The sequence below is a fragment of the Corylus avellana genome, chromosome ca3 (assembly GCF_901000735.1).
Source record: "Corylus avellana chromosome ca3, CavTom2PMs-1.0".
In the NCBI taxonomy this organism is placed as follows: domain Eukaryota; kingdom Viridiplantae; phylum Streptophyta; class Magnoliopsida; order Fagales; family Betulaceae; genus Corylus; species Corylus avellana.
In genome coordinates this window covers 12,866,273-12,882,243 of record NC_081543.1, presented here as the reverse complement: position 1 = coordinate 12,882,243, position 15,971 = coordinate 12,866,273, and the positions used below count along the sequence as shown (strand labels likewise).

Genomic DNA, 15,971 nt, shown 5'->3' with positions numbered 1-15,971 from the left:
TTTCCTTACCAATACGGCTTTCTTTTTAAGTTTGAGGCAGCTGAATTGAATAAGCCAAAAAGATAAGGCACTACTAATTAGGCAGAGGCCTAGAGTACCTATGTAATTGGACTGAGCGTCCATGAAATTAAACCTCACTCATTCAACCACCAGAAAACAATAATTAATTAAGCTCGTGCTTTGAGGGTTTGAGATCGTAAATGAGAAATTAAATTGTTTTCGTATATTATTTTGTGTATTGTGAAGAGTATTTTGTGTTTTAGATTATTTATATGTAAATGTTTTTATTTTGAAATTAAAAATTAAAAAATAAAAGACAAAAAACAAAAAGAATTTAATAAAGGAAGACAATTTAATTATTTGGCTTGATATATAAGCAAATGGAAATAGAAAACGACCACCTCGAATCAAATTAGTACTCTTCCACATACAACGATGCAAAACCCCATATTGTCCTTGTCAGCATGGGTTGGGTTGGGTCCCAAGAAGCTCAATAAACCCTTAGTTCTGATTTTTTTTTTTTTTTTTTTTTTCTGGGTGATTTTTGGTGAAAACCATGCTACATACAAGTTCTACCTGAGGAAATAAAATAATTTTTTTTTTTTTTTAAAAGAAAAAAGAAAAACACTTATATATATATGACATGACTTTAGCTACGTACATGCCTACATACAAGGACAGGAGAAGCTTTACTGGAGCAAACCAAAAGGAGGATGGGATTTCTGTGATCCCTCCTCAACTCCAAGGGTACATTGGGGAAGCCAGGATTTGCTCAACACAAGGCAGCTTCATCCTCAATTATTCTAAGCATGTGGTGAGCTGCTGCTGCAATGTCATCTACTGAAGCGAGTTGGCAACCTTCTTCAACCTGCATTTAGAATATATGTTCAAATTTTAGCCAAAAACTCTTTGATTTTTCAATAATCATGGGCAAACTGTTCCTTCCAAACACGGATAATAGTACAAAATGTTAGAAAATGACTCTCTCTCTCTCTCTCTCTCTGATCTCTCTGCACATGGTCCCCTTGTGACAATAATTAAAGACCATCATCAATTAAAAAGGGCTGAAGTATCCCACAGATATGAACAAAAATTATGTTCATAAAGTTAAACAAAAGAATTTACTATGCGTCTTATTTGCTATACTACAACTAGTACCAATACTACAACTATTACTATAAGTACTGCTTGCTTGAGATTAATGTGTTCAGGAGCTTCAAAAAGTGATTTTAACGCGTACAATTGCATGTGTAATTAATGCAAAATAGGCCCGTTTGGTAAAAAAAAAAATTTAAAAACAATTTTATGATATTTTTGGTCTAAAAAAGCTTAAAAGTTCTTTCAATGCTATCTCAAATAGGTTCTAATTAAGCCTTTAACAAACTGATATAATAATCTATCACATGCAAGAGTTAGGGCGACCTCCGGGCTTCAAACACAATCTATGTAAAACTTATTACGTTAACCATGCATCAAATAATTTAATCAAATAGCTAGATGGCTTATCAATTTGTAAAAAAGTTGTAATATTCAAAAGCATTTTCTTTTTAATTAGTGTTGTAAAGAGAGACAACCACCCATCAAGTTACCTTGGTCACGGGTTGTCGGGGCCTAAAACACTGGGTCAGTCCTTAAGAATAGACAAGTTCCAATGTTTGTGGCTCCAGGTTGTTGAACCTTAAGGACAAAAGTAAACCACATTGGCTCAGAAAAGAAAAATATTAAATACCACCTACCTTGGCACTGATGGAGTAGAGAACCAACGGGTCCATGGTGGTCACATTGAGGTGAAGGATGGAGAGATGGAGGGTCTGAAAACCGACAACCATCTTTGAGAGCTGTCTAGGGCTTCGTCGCGACAGAATACGAAGGTTTGCATGGGTTTCAATCAAAGTAACCTCGATATCTGCTATGGCAGCTTTGGTCTTTGATGTATACTTGTTGGGGATCTGAGACCAGGTGTACTGTGGATACACAAAAAACTGTGCAAATGGTGGTGCCATGAATTTGGAGGAGGTTGTGGTGTTTTCCTCAGCTGCAGGTGATGTTAACGTTACTCCTGGCTGTAGTAGTTGGAGTTTCTGAGCTTCAAGGGATTGCAGGAGATGCTCAAGCTCCTTCACAAATTCAATTGCTCCACCTACTATGGAGGCCTGGTCACCCTAAATAAAAATTAAAAAAAAAAAAAAAAATTGTAAAAAAAAATTATTAATATAATTTGATGAAGAAAATAGGGAAACCAATTATTACCTCAATCTCTCTTGGTATACCTTCCTTTTTCACGTGACAAACAAAGAAAGGAAAAACTGAAAAGAATAATAAAATGCAGTGGTGGAAACATGGTGCAGAAGATGACCATTTTCAGCTTTACTTTTACGTGACTGCTGCCTGCAGCATCACCCAACTTTACGCTCAACTTTTCCTAATGAACAGATTCTTGACTCAAATTCATTCAGTCAAACTTTTCAGAACTTTACCAGATTTCTCATATTTTCTTCCAAGCATGAATAGACTAAAATTTGTCAAGTAGTGCACAAAGAGTATGCATAAAATTATTATGGCATAACCATAAAATTATAAGCCAAATTTCCCTGCATGTGATGATGCTATAAACGCTGCAGACGATGTTAAGCAGAATTCTCCATGGAATTTCAGTCTGTTTTTTCAACACAAAGAGAGATTGAGAGAGAGAGAGAGAGAGAGAGAGAGATGAGAAAGAATTAAAGCATGAAAAACACACCCTTTGGGCATGGGATTCAGGCATGAGGGAGCGCAAGACTTGGAGGTGCTCATTCATCTGTTTCCGGCGGTTTCTTTCTACAGCAATATGTGTCATCCTTTGAGTCTCAGCTTCCTCCTTGTTCTTGCACACCCTTGGCTTTCTTCTCCTCTTCTTCCTCACAGCTTGAACCGCCAAATTCTGCCTCCGGTCGACAACCTCCGACCTGCCGGAGCTGCGTTTTGGGGTCGGCAATGTAGACTTCTCCAAATCACCAACACCTTGGTTCTGAGGCGTCATTGCAATATTCTCTAATAAGAAAGTACTGTTCTCCGAAGAGCCATGGCTGCAGCTATATGGGGTTGCAGAGATCGTGTCGTAGATTATGAAGTTGAAAAGATCATTGGAAGAAAGAGCTTCTAAAGCCATTTTTATCCAACTGTTTTCCTAAATTTTTTTATTCCTCTTCAACACTACAGTTAAGTAGTTATTCCAATTCAAACACAACAATCATTTTATAGCAGATCCCTCCCCTTGAACTATTTAGGGAGAGAGGGAGAGAGAGAGACTGAGGGTTAAAATGTATTTAGGAGGGTATATGTGGAGGAGTGAAGGATATAGTGCACGTGAGAGGGCAGAAAAGAAGTTGTGCTTTTCTGCTTCAAAAAGAGGAGGAAAAAGAAAGAGGTTCCTCTCTCATCCTTTTTTCGGGCTTCCTTCCCGATTTCATCGATGAAGACTGGCACCGTTTCTGCAATGGAGAGGGGGTGGGGGACCCAAAATCTATATAGAATTATGCATAAAAACAACAGAACAAGCTGTGCAAAAGCTACCGCTCACATTCAAATCTGTGTCGGGGTTTGCAGGAAATGACTGGCTCACGCACCGTAGATTCGTCAAATTACATAATTTTTTACACGGGAAAGTTTTACATGTGCTACACAAACGCACTGTACAGTCTACACATATCATGGTTTATCTATCTAGATTTTGAAGTTGGTGAGAGGGGGAGCAATGGTAATTTTGCAATCAACGGCCTTTCACAGAATCGATGTGGGATAGGATGGTGAATGATACAAGAATCTGTGGGAGCCAGTCTACCTAATAATTCCCTATAATCCTTTGGTTTAAAAGGCGTATTACCATAAAAGTTAGCGATTTGTTTAGCACTTACATAGCTATGATCATCAAAAGCAGCTAAGGGAAAGTCTTTGTCAATACTGTGGGTGAAATCCGTTATCTAAAAGTTGCAAGCACGGAGAAATATTTTGCTAATGTTTTTTTTTAGGTGTATTTACCATTTTAATCATTATGTGATATAAAGGAAAAAAGCATTTGAATTGCTTGTTAATATTTGTATTTTTTTGCTAGAAAGCTAAAACCAAACTTAAAAAGCATTAGCAGACGGGTTAGTCCTTTTCTACCATAATCATTAACGTAAAGCTATGGGAATCTCTAACTTCAATATTATTTAATTCGCATATAATTGCGATTGTCAATAATTGAATGGAACTCAGAAACTTGAAGGGGCTATTCAATTCAATTCAATTACTTTTTTTTTTTTTTTTCAGTACACACTTCACCAATTTTTTCTCTTTTTTGTGCTTTTTTAAATATTATTTTTCGGACTTCTATTATTATTTTCTTGCCAATACCCAAAATCCAATATACCTCAATATCAACATTAACCAACCAATAAAATGTATTTAAAACAAAGCAATAACATGTTACCCAATAGTGAAAGCAATCAAAAATAATTCAAGTTTCCTGGAAACAAAATGAAAATGAGAAAAAGATAATAATAATAATAATAAGAAAAACGGAATCCTAAGATATTGAATATTACTCACTTTGACTACCGAAAAGAGATGAACAGACCACAACAAAGAAACTCTTTGAGTACCCAATGAAAGCCTCAAGGAAACGGTGATAAGAAATTAAAAATGGTGGGAAATGATTAAAAAAATTAGATAGAGGATAGTACTTGTCCAGAAATGGGCATGCACTGCTACAAAATGTATTTTACAGAAGAAAATTATTAGCAAAAGAACAATTAGGTGGCAGCCTCAATATAAGAAGGATAAGCTATTTATTTTGCATACGCTACAGTCCCCATGTCTGCATTATTATAAATAGAGAGATAAAAAAAAAAAAAAAAAAAATCACAATTATATGCATTCAGATGCTATAGCTTAGCTTGCTTTTCCCATCACACATTAGGCCTATCATTTTGATTCTAGGCTCATCTTTTTGTTCTACATTATGTTTGATAGTCCCAGGGCTATGTATATAGAGGAGATCGAGTACATAAATTATGAAAGAGAGATTACAAACTCTGTTGACTGTTGCATGCCTATCTGGTGACGAGGACATGGAGGGTGGTCCACCTTGGACCATGTTCCAAGCCATCAGACTATGCAGGGTAATCCATGTGACCATCAGCTTCACTTCTCGAAAATAGTACATTTTCAACAGCAATTAGCCCACGTTCACATCTCAAACTGTAATTCCAACCTTATTTTTCTCTAATGATATTATTGGCTAATTGTTTCATCTCCTTGTGCCGTTCCACTGAACATGTGAGCACATGTACGCCAGAAATTATACGAAAGAAGAAAGACATCCAAGTACGAGTTGTAGATTGTTTTTGTTCTGCTTTGTATAAATGGGCAAATATGATCATTGATCTATAAATAATACGAGTGATTCCATAAGGTAACGTGGAAATAACAAGCATCTTCATGTGCAAGATAATGGGTGTTCCTGATATCTTGTGTAATGTGTGCCATTGGGACCATGAGTTCCATCATCAGTCTCTGCATTCCTAGGGCTTTATAATGTATCATCTTGGAAATGGCAAGCCAGGTGCATCAACTCTCAGGGATCAGTTTCAACAATTTTGCCAGGCACATGGATTTGCATTGAGAATTTTGGTCATTTCAATGATAGCTTTTACCAAAAAGAAAAATAGCTACAGACCATGGCTAATTACTCTACCAGAATTTTAGCCTAATGCCACAAAAATCTGCAATCCCAACAACAGTTGATAAAATAGAAGCATAGGCAACAAGGATAGAAAGGGCTGAGAGTGATGATGCAGACAGGGTATCCACAGACAAGTTTACCAGCCCCGTGAGCAGATTTGCCTGCAAATGAAAATGAGAAAATAGATTGTTACTTCCAGCTTGAGAGGGAAAAGACGTTTACATAGGGTATCTTGTTTACCAGAAGAAATGCACCCAGTAAGTTCCGGTTAAATGCTTCTTCCAGTGTTGAAGTTATACTTCCAGGAATGTAATCAGAAAGCATTAGGACTGACAGCACCTGCCAAAGAGGAGATATTTTGATTGGGAACAATTAGATACTTAAAATTGAAATCGGACAAAAGGATGCACAATAGACATCTACTTTCCATATCAAGATTATAACACTCAAAAAATACAAACCAATTACATTTTTCCCCTCCGTTAAATTGAATGGGAAAAGTCTCGCATGCACAGCAAGTGCACCTGACCCATTTTTAAAGGTAAAAATTTGCCCATGTCATGTTAAAAAAAAAAAAAAAAAATGATAACCAATAAGAGTGGCAACTTTGTATTTTATATGGGGTCAGGTGCACATACCCAATTTAACACCTAAAGTAACACTAAAACTTTGATTTGAGAGGAAAAGTGCTGAGATTTGTAGTTTGATGAGGGCTTTGCAAAAGGAGTGACAGTTTGGGGTGATAGTGTGGTTCCCTAATTCAATACTTTGTGAAAACAATCATGAACTAAACAATATATTTAAACAGTCAAGAGAATTTTATACCAAAACAAACAGAAAATAAGTAACTTATTTTTCTTGAAAATATTTCCTATTAAAATTATTCCCATTGAGAGAGTATTTTCTACCAAAACAGACAAAGCATAAGTATGAATATACGTTTTGTTGTACTCATATGAAGATAGATTAGACTCATTAAAAAGAATTAAGTGTTTTAGTAGATATACATTTCAATGAATTATATGGAAGGCATGGCTGATTTCTCTCCCTCTGCCTCTCTCTCGTTCCCCACACTACTACTCATGCAACTTAAGATAACCAAAATTTAGCCCCTTCAAAAACAAAAAAAAAAAAAAACCCAAACCGAACCCCTGTTCTTTTATGAACTATAAGACTCAACCTTGGGAGTTTCTGCTATAGTCCTAAAAAGCATATGCAACTAGGATTCTGAAAACTAAATCCTTTTTTTCCTTTAGACCTCAAGCTTGGTCAAACCTAATCAACAAACAAACATGAACCTTTCCTCCATCATCCTAACATCATAAGTGTTCAAACTTTAACCCACGACTGTCGTATTAAAGGTCCAAGGAAAACTCATAGTCCTCCAAACCTTGGACATACTTTCATATGAAATTAGCAACCCTCTAGCCTATTGGATTCACATGTTGAAACTTACCTACAAACACTTGTGGACTAAAATCAGCGTATCCCTTAACAACTTTTTGGTCACTACAAGTGGCTCTCTTCACTTGGAAGTATTCAATTTTGATGGTTATTCCTCACACCTATGAATTACCAATATTACAACCAAATTGTAACACCCAAGTCCTACATTGAGAAAATGAATAATCCACATAGAGTGAGTAAATTATAAATGCATTCATGGGTGTTGAGTCTCACATTAGTTTCTTACTAAGTAAGACTAAGCTTTATAAGTGATTCTAGGCAACTCCAAATTGACTAGTCATAATAACATAGATGGCTTTCCTTAGGTCATTACAAATAGTATTAGAGCAACCTAGTGATAGCACAAATGAGTAATATTTTTCCTAGGTCGTTACACAGATACCTTCCACCTTCCCTATCCATTCTTCAACATGTAGCTAAACAGACAAGAAAATAGTATCAATAAAAATTTAACACAAGTAGGCTGACATTACCATGAAGAACTTTGGAATGGGACATACAATTTATTCATTAGAGTGATTTAAAGAACCATCACTATTATTCCAAGAAAATAAAATTCAATGAATAGGAAACAGACACATTATCCATTTAATATCTGTTCACTACATTAATATATCTCCTAAAATAATTGATCTTGTGCTGTGTTAACAGACATCCACAATATGTGATGACTTCAACACTAGGAGAGTGAAAATATCATCAAACTCTATATTTACGAATCAAAGGGGCATGTGATTACCTGTAGGTTTAAGGCCAATACCATAGAAACATAAGTCAAATTGCACTGCACAATGTGTTCATATTAGTTTTCTTCCACACACTAATGCATATTGTTACATTAAGGGCACGTTTGGTATGCGGAATGGTTATTCCATGAGGAAAATGAATAACTATTACTAGAAATGAAAGGTGGAATGGAATTGCTATTTCTATTATGTAGTTTGGTGAAAACACATATACTCTCATTGGAATTGTACAAAAATTACTCAAATATCCAAGATATATATGAAAAAAAATAATTATTTATTAATTAAAAAAAAAAATGGAACAAATTATTTTACTATGGTAGAACCACAGGAATGGTCACACCACCGACGGGGGTCCTTGGCAAGCCCACCCCCAATGAGCCAAGACCACCCCTATGATCGGCCACCCATAGAATGTTTTGTGATTTTTTTATTTTATTTTAGAAATAAATAAATTAGGTTTGCAAAAAAAAAAAAAAAGAAAAGATTTTTTGAAAAACCCATTCTATTCCTCAAGAAATAACTAGTTCTCTCATTTTTTAGAGAAATATGTATTCATCTTTGTAAGGGAATAGTTATTTCTAGGAATTGTGTGCAACAAACAAAAGAATGGCTATCTTATAGGAATAGCCATTCCGTTGGGTCTATTCCGCATACTAAACGTGCCCTAACACTTACATAAATAAGAAAATTAAAGAGAGCTGGATATTATACCATTCTACGAGAAACTCTTTCAACGTATCTGTCAAGAAGCAGAGTTATTATCCTAAAACAGGAATTTAGAGAAAGAGTTAGAAAGTCACTTTAAGTGTTGTTGATAAGGATGGTAGAAATTACGAGCATTAAATAGACCATACCAGAACAGAAGAGCAAGAACCCAGACTCTTATCCTGGCCCATCTATTGCTTCTCAACATAGTAGACGAATGTTTTCCATTTCCAAAAAATAGATAGTTACCCAACTGGACACCAAGAAGGTACATACCCCAATATCCTGGGGATAAAAACAATCAATATTCGGGAAAAAAAAACATATTACAAGAAATAAGAATGAGTAAGAGCTACTAACAAAAAGATTAACTCAATGAGACCCTTAAGTTCTTATTGCATGCATGTTCGTCCACCTTCATGTATTGTGCTAATCAACAAATTGACCCACCAACTATTCTAACTGATGACTGATTAAAATTTCTTGATTAATGTGTTTACACCACTCTCTCTCTTTTCTTCTTTCTGATTTAATTTCAAATATTCTAAATAAAATATTTAACATCTTTCCAGAACTCAACAAAAATCACAGAATTTTTGTAACAGTTCAATATTGTGAACCACCATAATCGCCTGAAAATATAACTTAAACCATGCCAAGAAAATTAAATTGCAATGTTAAAAACAGTGAGCATTCACTCCACCACTAATGAAAATAATGGCAAAATCATCCAACCATTATAAGCATTTCAACTTGATCCTCACCGAAAATGCTAAAGATTCCCTCCTTGTTTTGGCTGATGATGTCAATTTCCCTTTCATTGGAAAGCAGATACAAATTCAACCCATGCATCAAGCAAATTTGGTACCCTGAATGATAAAAAATCTGACAAGGTTAAAAAATGATCTTTCCAAAGACATAAATATAAACATATTCAATAGAAAGTATACCTACTAGAACTATTGAACCAAGAATTCCAGAATATTGTGCGGGAACATTAATTGTGGATGTAAGGATGGATATGGCTGCAAGTGTGAAAAAGAAATTCCAGTGCACACCATATTCAGCCACATGAACCTACAAGGAAAAATAAGCAGACAGACCTCATTTATAAGCACATAATAAGATTAGAAAATTTAAACTATAAGACTCTTTATTATCCTGCAAATACAGCATGACATGGCCAATTTATAGCTCTACAAACGAACCATGAATTGTAGTCACAAGAGAAATTTTCCTGTCAAGGATCATAAACTTCAGTCTCATCGTACCACCGAAATGTAAATTTTTTGGGAGTATCTAAATGACAAAATTAATATGAAAATCAGCTTAATGTAGTAGGTTTCCACAAATCTTAATAAGAAATAGCTAAAGTTCTATGATGTATGATGATATGAACATGACCAAAATGAAAGTAAAATTTGAGAATTTGTACATTCTAACAATAATATTAGTGAAATTTTTTATTATATATAGAAAGCTACTTATAATTGCCTCCCTGCATTTAACCTCCAATTACTACATGCATGGACAGATGTAGAAACTTCCATTCCCTAAATAAATCAATGTGAAATGAGGTTAGCAAAACCCACCTGGACATATTTGTTCCATTAGTGTTGCAGAGGCTAGGTCAGATTTTGCCAACTACATTTACGAAAGCCATCCATTTACAGAGAAGCAATATTTTTTTTGACATGTCCACACAAGGGAAAGGGAGGGGGGATTCGAATTAGTGACCATCGCTTCATTAGGCGTGGCTTACAGTCGATTGAGCTACCCTTTCGGGACTACAGAGAAGCAATATGGTCTATCTCAATAACATGCAATTTTGCAAATGTGTGTTAAAAACAACCTCTATAATGCAGCACAAATATGCAACTACATTAGAGGCAATATGAATAAAAAAAATTCTACCTGATAGTCCACACCCGCTGTAGAAACAAGACGTGCAAATCCTAGAATGATTAGCGGACTAGTAGATTGAAGTGCAGTCCTCCAATTCCTAAAAGAGCATGGAAACAAAAAAACCATTAATATCATTATTACTTCAAAACTGCTGATTTTTTATCTTTCCATAGTGATCATATTCTGTCATAAGTTAACTTCATCTGCCAGTTCAGGTTATTCAATTGTGTTAAACTGTGAGGGCATGTAACTAGCAATGATAAACCGTCTTTTGTGTTTTTCTTTGCCTGTGGAGCTATAATTTAAACTTATGCCAATAGCTATTTGGAGTTATATAGTATTAAAAAACTAGACACCTCACAACAAACATATACAAATATGCTACTTCAAGATCAGTGAAAGCCCATCCAGCTATACCATATGGGAACTAACTCCATATCAGAAGAAAAAGACTAATTAGCTGAGTAAACCAAGCAAGTAAGCCTGAAATATAAGAAAGAAGGAACAGTGGTCAGTTTCAGACCCAAGATGATTGCAGAGAGATGACTAAGACTAAGAGTAGTTAAACTGCTAATAAAGATGAATTACTAAAATGTCTTGCTAGATAGTTTTTATATGGATAATCCTTCAATAAAGATATCTGATTCCTGAAACACGAGTTTCAACAACGAAGTTCAGCCTATATCAATTAATAGGACCAGGTCAACTCTTAACTCCATGCGGCTTGGAAACAAATGATGAACAGAGAAGAGATTTCCAGCCAAAAGGAAAATGACACAATCTGCTTGGTTGCAATCAATTTTAGGCATATATATTCTCCACGCTTACATATCAGAATTGAAGTCAGCATCATTGAAATTGCAATGACCTCCATTCCCCCCACCCCCACCACACCGAAAAGAAAAGCATCAAGATTACAACCAGTATGGTTAGTTTGGCCTTGGGAAAAATTGGTTCAAGCTTGAGCCAAGCTCAATCGAACCAGACTTCAGCTACCCTGTTCTGAGATGGTTAATTTGGGTTGCCCACACTGGAGCCTGTTCGCAATTCAGTTTATAAGCCCATCGCTCTTAACATACAAATAATAATAAAAGAAAATAAAAAGCTGAAGAACACTTAACAGGGTGGATTCAGAGTGTAAAAGATTAGGCAGCTTATTATCCACTTCACGGCTGCACTTAATATTATTTAGCACAAACACAAGTGACTCAACTTTCCTTTATACAATTAGAAGAAAAATAAAATGAATTTGTGGAAGTTAGATCGGCATCCTACTTAGAGGCATCTTCAACAATTAGCAATCACAAGGAAAAACCAAAAGCACAGGCCTGCACGCACAAATAAATGTGGGAGAGAGAGAGAGAGAGAGAGAGAGAGCTATCTTATTTTTTTTATAAGAAATCGACACATATCATTAAAAGCATAAGGCGCCCCTAAGTACAGAGAAAATATACAAAGAGGCATCTAGTTAGAAAGAGCAAAAAGAACAAGGAAGAGAGAGCTATCTTATACTTAAAACAAAGAAAAAATACACCGAAAACTGTTTTATGCAAGATCAATCTCCGCATTCCCTTACTTCCCCCATCTTTTTGAAAGTTAGTGACTGCACTAGCAATAATAATAAATACATAACCCCAAAAATAAAATCTGGCAATCATAAGATCTCCTCATTCCACAACAATGAGACATAGTACCATTATCTTTAACGAACAATGATAAGCCATCACTTGTCGCTGAAATTTAAACTGATAGGAAATTGTAAATTTAATCATTTAACTAATACATTAATACTCCTCACATGTGAGCTCAAACTTCTACTTAACAAATGAGAACCATCACGTGAAATATTTAACTAAAATGGAGTATAAATTGTGGAGTTAGAGTTCAAACTCATGACCTCTACTCGGATACTATGTTAAATTACAAATTGTCCCGAAAGCTTAGAGTGATAGAAATTGTGAATTTAATCATTTAATTAAATACATTAACAAGCACTTCCCCTCCCCCTTAAGGTGCTTACCACTGGTTACTTTTTTTGTTTTTGTCCAATAATAGTTAAGAAACCCCATGCAGCACAAACCTTAACTATTATGAGCCTAATATGCAAATCATTTGCTTGATCTCAAACTATCTGGTCACCAAGCATATAATACAAAACAATTACACTTAGTATGGTCTAATAAGCAAGCATAAATTTGTTAACAAAAAAAAAAAAAACACTTGCGAGGAGCATATCAATTCGCTGACCCTACCAACATATGGCACAAATCCTTCATATATTTACACCAAGTTAGTGCCAAAATTTCAAAGGAAGCAAAGCATAATAGGACTTACATAGCAGAGACATTTCGTGCTTGTTGTGAAACTAATGAATTTACCAGTACAAAACTGCCAACACCAAGATCCATCTGACATAAAATTAAATTTGAATTTATTAGTTCATAAACACATTCAGATTACTACAAGCTAAAACAGAATAGAACAAATTTACATATCAAATAAAAAAAACCACAAGAGTACTTTGACAGAGAGAGAGAGAGAGAGTTTACAACCTAATATTTGTAAGCAGTAAAGAAAGAACTAGTGATATAATAATCTAAACCACACACTCCAAAATCAGAATATACACCCTAAAAATAAAAATTGGGATATAACTAAAAGATCAAAGCTCATATTAAGTATTTCATTTCTCTTTACTTATTATCTATTAGTTTCACTGTTTGATGTCAAAGATGAATATGAAAAACAAAAATTAAAGCATGAGAAAAGTGCCTGTCAATCAAATTGAAAAGTCAAGGCAATATACTGAAGACATAGCAACAGCAAAGTGTAAAGAAATTCAGATGCATCAGGAGTTTAGTCTGAATCCAAAAAGTAACATCAGAATGCTCACTGCAGAGAAATCATCAAATGAATTTTTTAAGTTTTGGGGGTAAATTATTTCGAAACCATATGTGGTTTCCCAACCAATGGTTTAAAAAGTAACAATTTTCCCCACGTGGTTCATTTTATAAGTTTTCTCGGCTAATTTGGGTGGAAATGCAGGCGAAACACAATTGTCATTAACAAAACAAAAGAGCTAATGAAATTATGTGGGTGAATTACAGCATACACCTTGGTTTGATCTAAATTCAGTTTGTCAACCTGTAATCCAAAAATGACACCTTGCTTTGAAGTTCAGTCTGTTAATTTTTTTAAGTCCAACTTAAACAGAGAAGGATACCAGAGTGAACCAGAAAAAAAAAAAAGAAAACAAAAACAAAACAAAACAAAAGGTGGGGGTTGTGGGGGTGGGGAGAATGTTAATTTTCAAACCACAAGTTGGTAAACCAAGTCTGGACAAGACCACAACTGAATATAGATAGTGTAACTTACCCTCTTTTTTTTTTTTTTCTTTTTAAGTGTATGTTTTCTTATATAACCATGTAATGAAAACCCATGATCACCAGCATGCCATGTTCCAACGGATTTAACATTGCCACATGAGTATGTAATTGATCAAATACACTCAATTCAAAGGACTGTACTCTATGATAAAAAAGATAATTTAAGCCAACAAATTATCTCAACTTTCTTTCACTTTCTTACAAGTAATTTTCTTTAAATTTAATGAACGCAATAGAGAATTAATTTAATTATAAATCCAATCATTGCAATCAACAAGTTCATTTGTTCTTTCTTTCTTTTGGTTTTTTTGAGTGCTCAACTCATTAATTTAGGGCTTCTTTGAGGACAATTTTTTTTTTCTTTACTAATAATTTTGAGAGAGACACCAGCAACGTGGAAGATGGTTTATGAAGTTATGTTTCATTGATTATGGCTTCTCCAAGAATAAAATGTTGCATATGCCACTGAATCAAACATTATTATTAGATGCACTTTTTAAAAGTTCTCCACCAGAAATAACACTTTAACAATAACAAGTCAGGAATAACAGAGAAGTTCAACTCCAAAATGACAGTAATCAAATGAGTTTCACAAATAAGAAAAACAACTGATAACAGCAAGGAATACATATTGCATTCAGCTTGGAAGATCTTACCAAACTAGTACCATAAGTCTCAGTCTTAGCATACTTTCTAGGAAATATTCTAAAGTCAACAGCCAAGATACACAAGCACGTTCCAATCATCTGCAGCAAATGGTTTCAATCACATGAATTACATGTTAATGTGGAAATATTTAACATAGTTGAGCTATATAATATGATTAGCAAACTATATAACTGCATACCACAGAAACCCTGTATGATGAAATTATTGTCTTAAGAGAATGGATCCCTCCTTCCAAGGAAGGAGAAGCAGAACCAGATCTGTATTGAAGAACAAACAAGTTTTCCTTAGAGCATACAATATTGAAGTGAATTATATGCTTACTTCTCAAAAGGAAGTTTTATGTTCATCCACTCATGCAATATACTATAGCATTATGGCCTGATGTAAATGACTTCCGCCGTGAAAAATAAATAAAGTAAGGGAAGCATGTGTTACAAGTTTTACCTTTTGGCTGCAATGCTAAAAAACAGTAACATCGTCAACAAAATTGTGCATATATATGTCCAATCAGCTAGAACCTGTCAAGTTATCATTACAAAAACACAAAATTAAAAGTTACATATATGCAACAGAAAATACTCTCATAGATTATCGGACATCAATAACACAAACCCTGACCAAACTGTAGTAGGAATAACAGCAAAGTCCTCAAATGCACATTCATTAGCCTGGCGCAATAGTTTTGACGAGCACAAGAGAAGACTTACGGTGAGAAAAAAGACGACGGGGAGAACAATGACCAGAAAATCAACGGCCATTGTAGCCATGTAAGCCCTCCAATCCTTAGAACGAACAATTTCATTATCACTTTTCTTCAACGACGCGTCTATGGCAAACAACATCCAAGGAAACAAATTAAAATCAAAAAACAAACACATTATCTGCATAAATATCACATCGATTCCACACTCAAAACTCAGCGAATCAAATATCCTAAGAAATACATGGACTGAATTCTTCAGGTAAAACAATATCAAATAGAATAATTGCATAAAAGAAACTTACAGAGAAATGGATTTGAGGAAAACGAGTGGCGCAGAAGAATCAGAATCTGAAAGCGCAAAAAGAGAAATGTGAATGGGAGTACATCAGAATGTGAAATAGAACAAGAGGCGGACTTACAGTGACATTTGTTAAAAGCGCGGCGATTTCGAGTATTGAAGATCCACTCAAATTGCTCACGAATCTGAAAAGTTCGAAAAATATAAACGAGAAAATTGAGAACACAGATAAATTGAAAGAGAAATCAGACAGAGAGAGAGTAACTCTTCTTTAAGGCGCTTGTTGTGATTGAAGGACTTTGGGAGTGAGTCCATGGATGAAGAAGAATGAATCAACGTTCAAATTTGAGAGCTGGGATTGAGCTAATAATATATAGATTTTCTC

General features: G+C 34.8%; 2 protein-coding genes across 2 annotated transcripts; both read right to left on the bottom strand.

The window, feature by feature from the left end:
* Positions 1-367: 367 nt before the first annotated feature.
* Positions 368-3,440, bottom strand: LOC132176684 (transcription factor bHLH71). Its single transcript, XM_059588957.1, has 3 exons — positions 2,741-3,440; positions 1,737-2,162; positions 368-868 (listed from the first exon to the last, which is right to left on the bottom strand). Exons 1-3 carry the CDS (start codon positions 3,146-3,148, stop codon positions 773-775), a joined length of 930 nt encoding a protein of 309 aa, XP_059444940.1. The 5' UTR covers positions 3,149-3,440; the 3' UTR covers positions 368-772.
* A 1,909-nt stretch (positions 3,441-5,349) lies between these two features.
* On the bottom strand, positions 5,350-15,971 carry LOC132175539 (uncharacterized protein At4g17910). The gene is made up of 16 exons (XM_059587508.1): positions 15,852-15,971; positions 15,708-15,771; positions 15,591-15,636; positions 15,293-15,411; positions 15,030-15,103; positions 14,764-14,842; positions 14,573-14,662; positions 12,865-12,938; positions 10,540-10,627; positions 9,576-9,702; positions 9,390-9,494; positions 8,775-8,910; positions 8,632-8,683; positions 7,911-7,955; positions 5,945-6,043; positions 5,350-5,865 (listed from the first exon to the last, which is right to left on the bottom strand). Exons 1-16 carry the CDS (start codon positions 15,899-15,901, stop codon positions 5,713-5,715), a joined length of 1,401 nt encoding a protein of 466 aa, XP_059443491.1. The 5' UTR covers positions 15,902-15,971; the 3' UTR covers positions 5,350-5,712.

Coding starts and splice junctions, on each gene's coding strand:
- LOC132176684 (XM_059588957.1), bottom strand. CDS start 3,148: ATGGCTTTAGAAGCTCTTTCTTCCAATGATCTTTTCAACTTCATAATC. Junction 2,163..2,740: donor CTGAATCCCATGCCCAAAGG/GTGTGTTTTTCA, acceptor ATTTTTATTTAG/GGTGACCAGGCCTCCATAGT. Junction 869..1,736: donor TCTACTCCATCAGTGCCAAG/GTAGGTGGTATT, acceptor TTCTAAATGCAG/GTTGAAGAAGGTTGCCAACT.
- LOC132175539 (XM_059587508.1), bottom strand. CDS start 15,901: ATGGACTCACTCCCAAAGTCCTTCAATCACAACAAGCGCCTTAAAGAA. Junction 10,628..12,864: donor GCACGAAATGTCTCTGCTAT/GTAAGTCCTATT, acceptor ATGCTCTTTTAG/GAATTGGAGGACTGCACTTC. Junction 7,956..8,631: donor AAAGAGTTTCTCGTAGAATG/GTATAATATCCA, acceptor CACATTGTGCAG/TGCAATTTGACTTATGTTTC.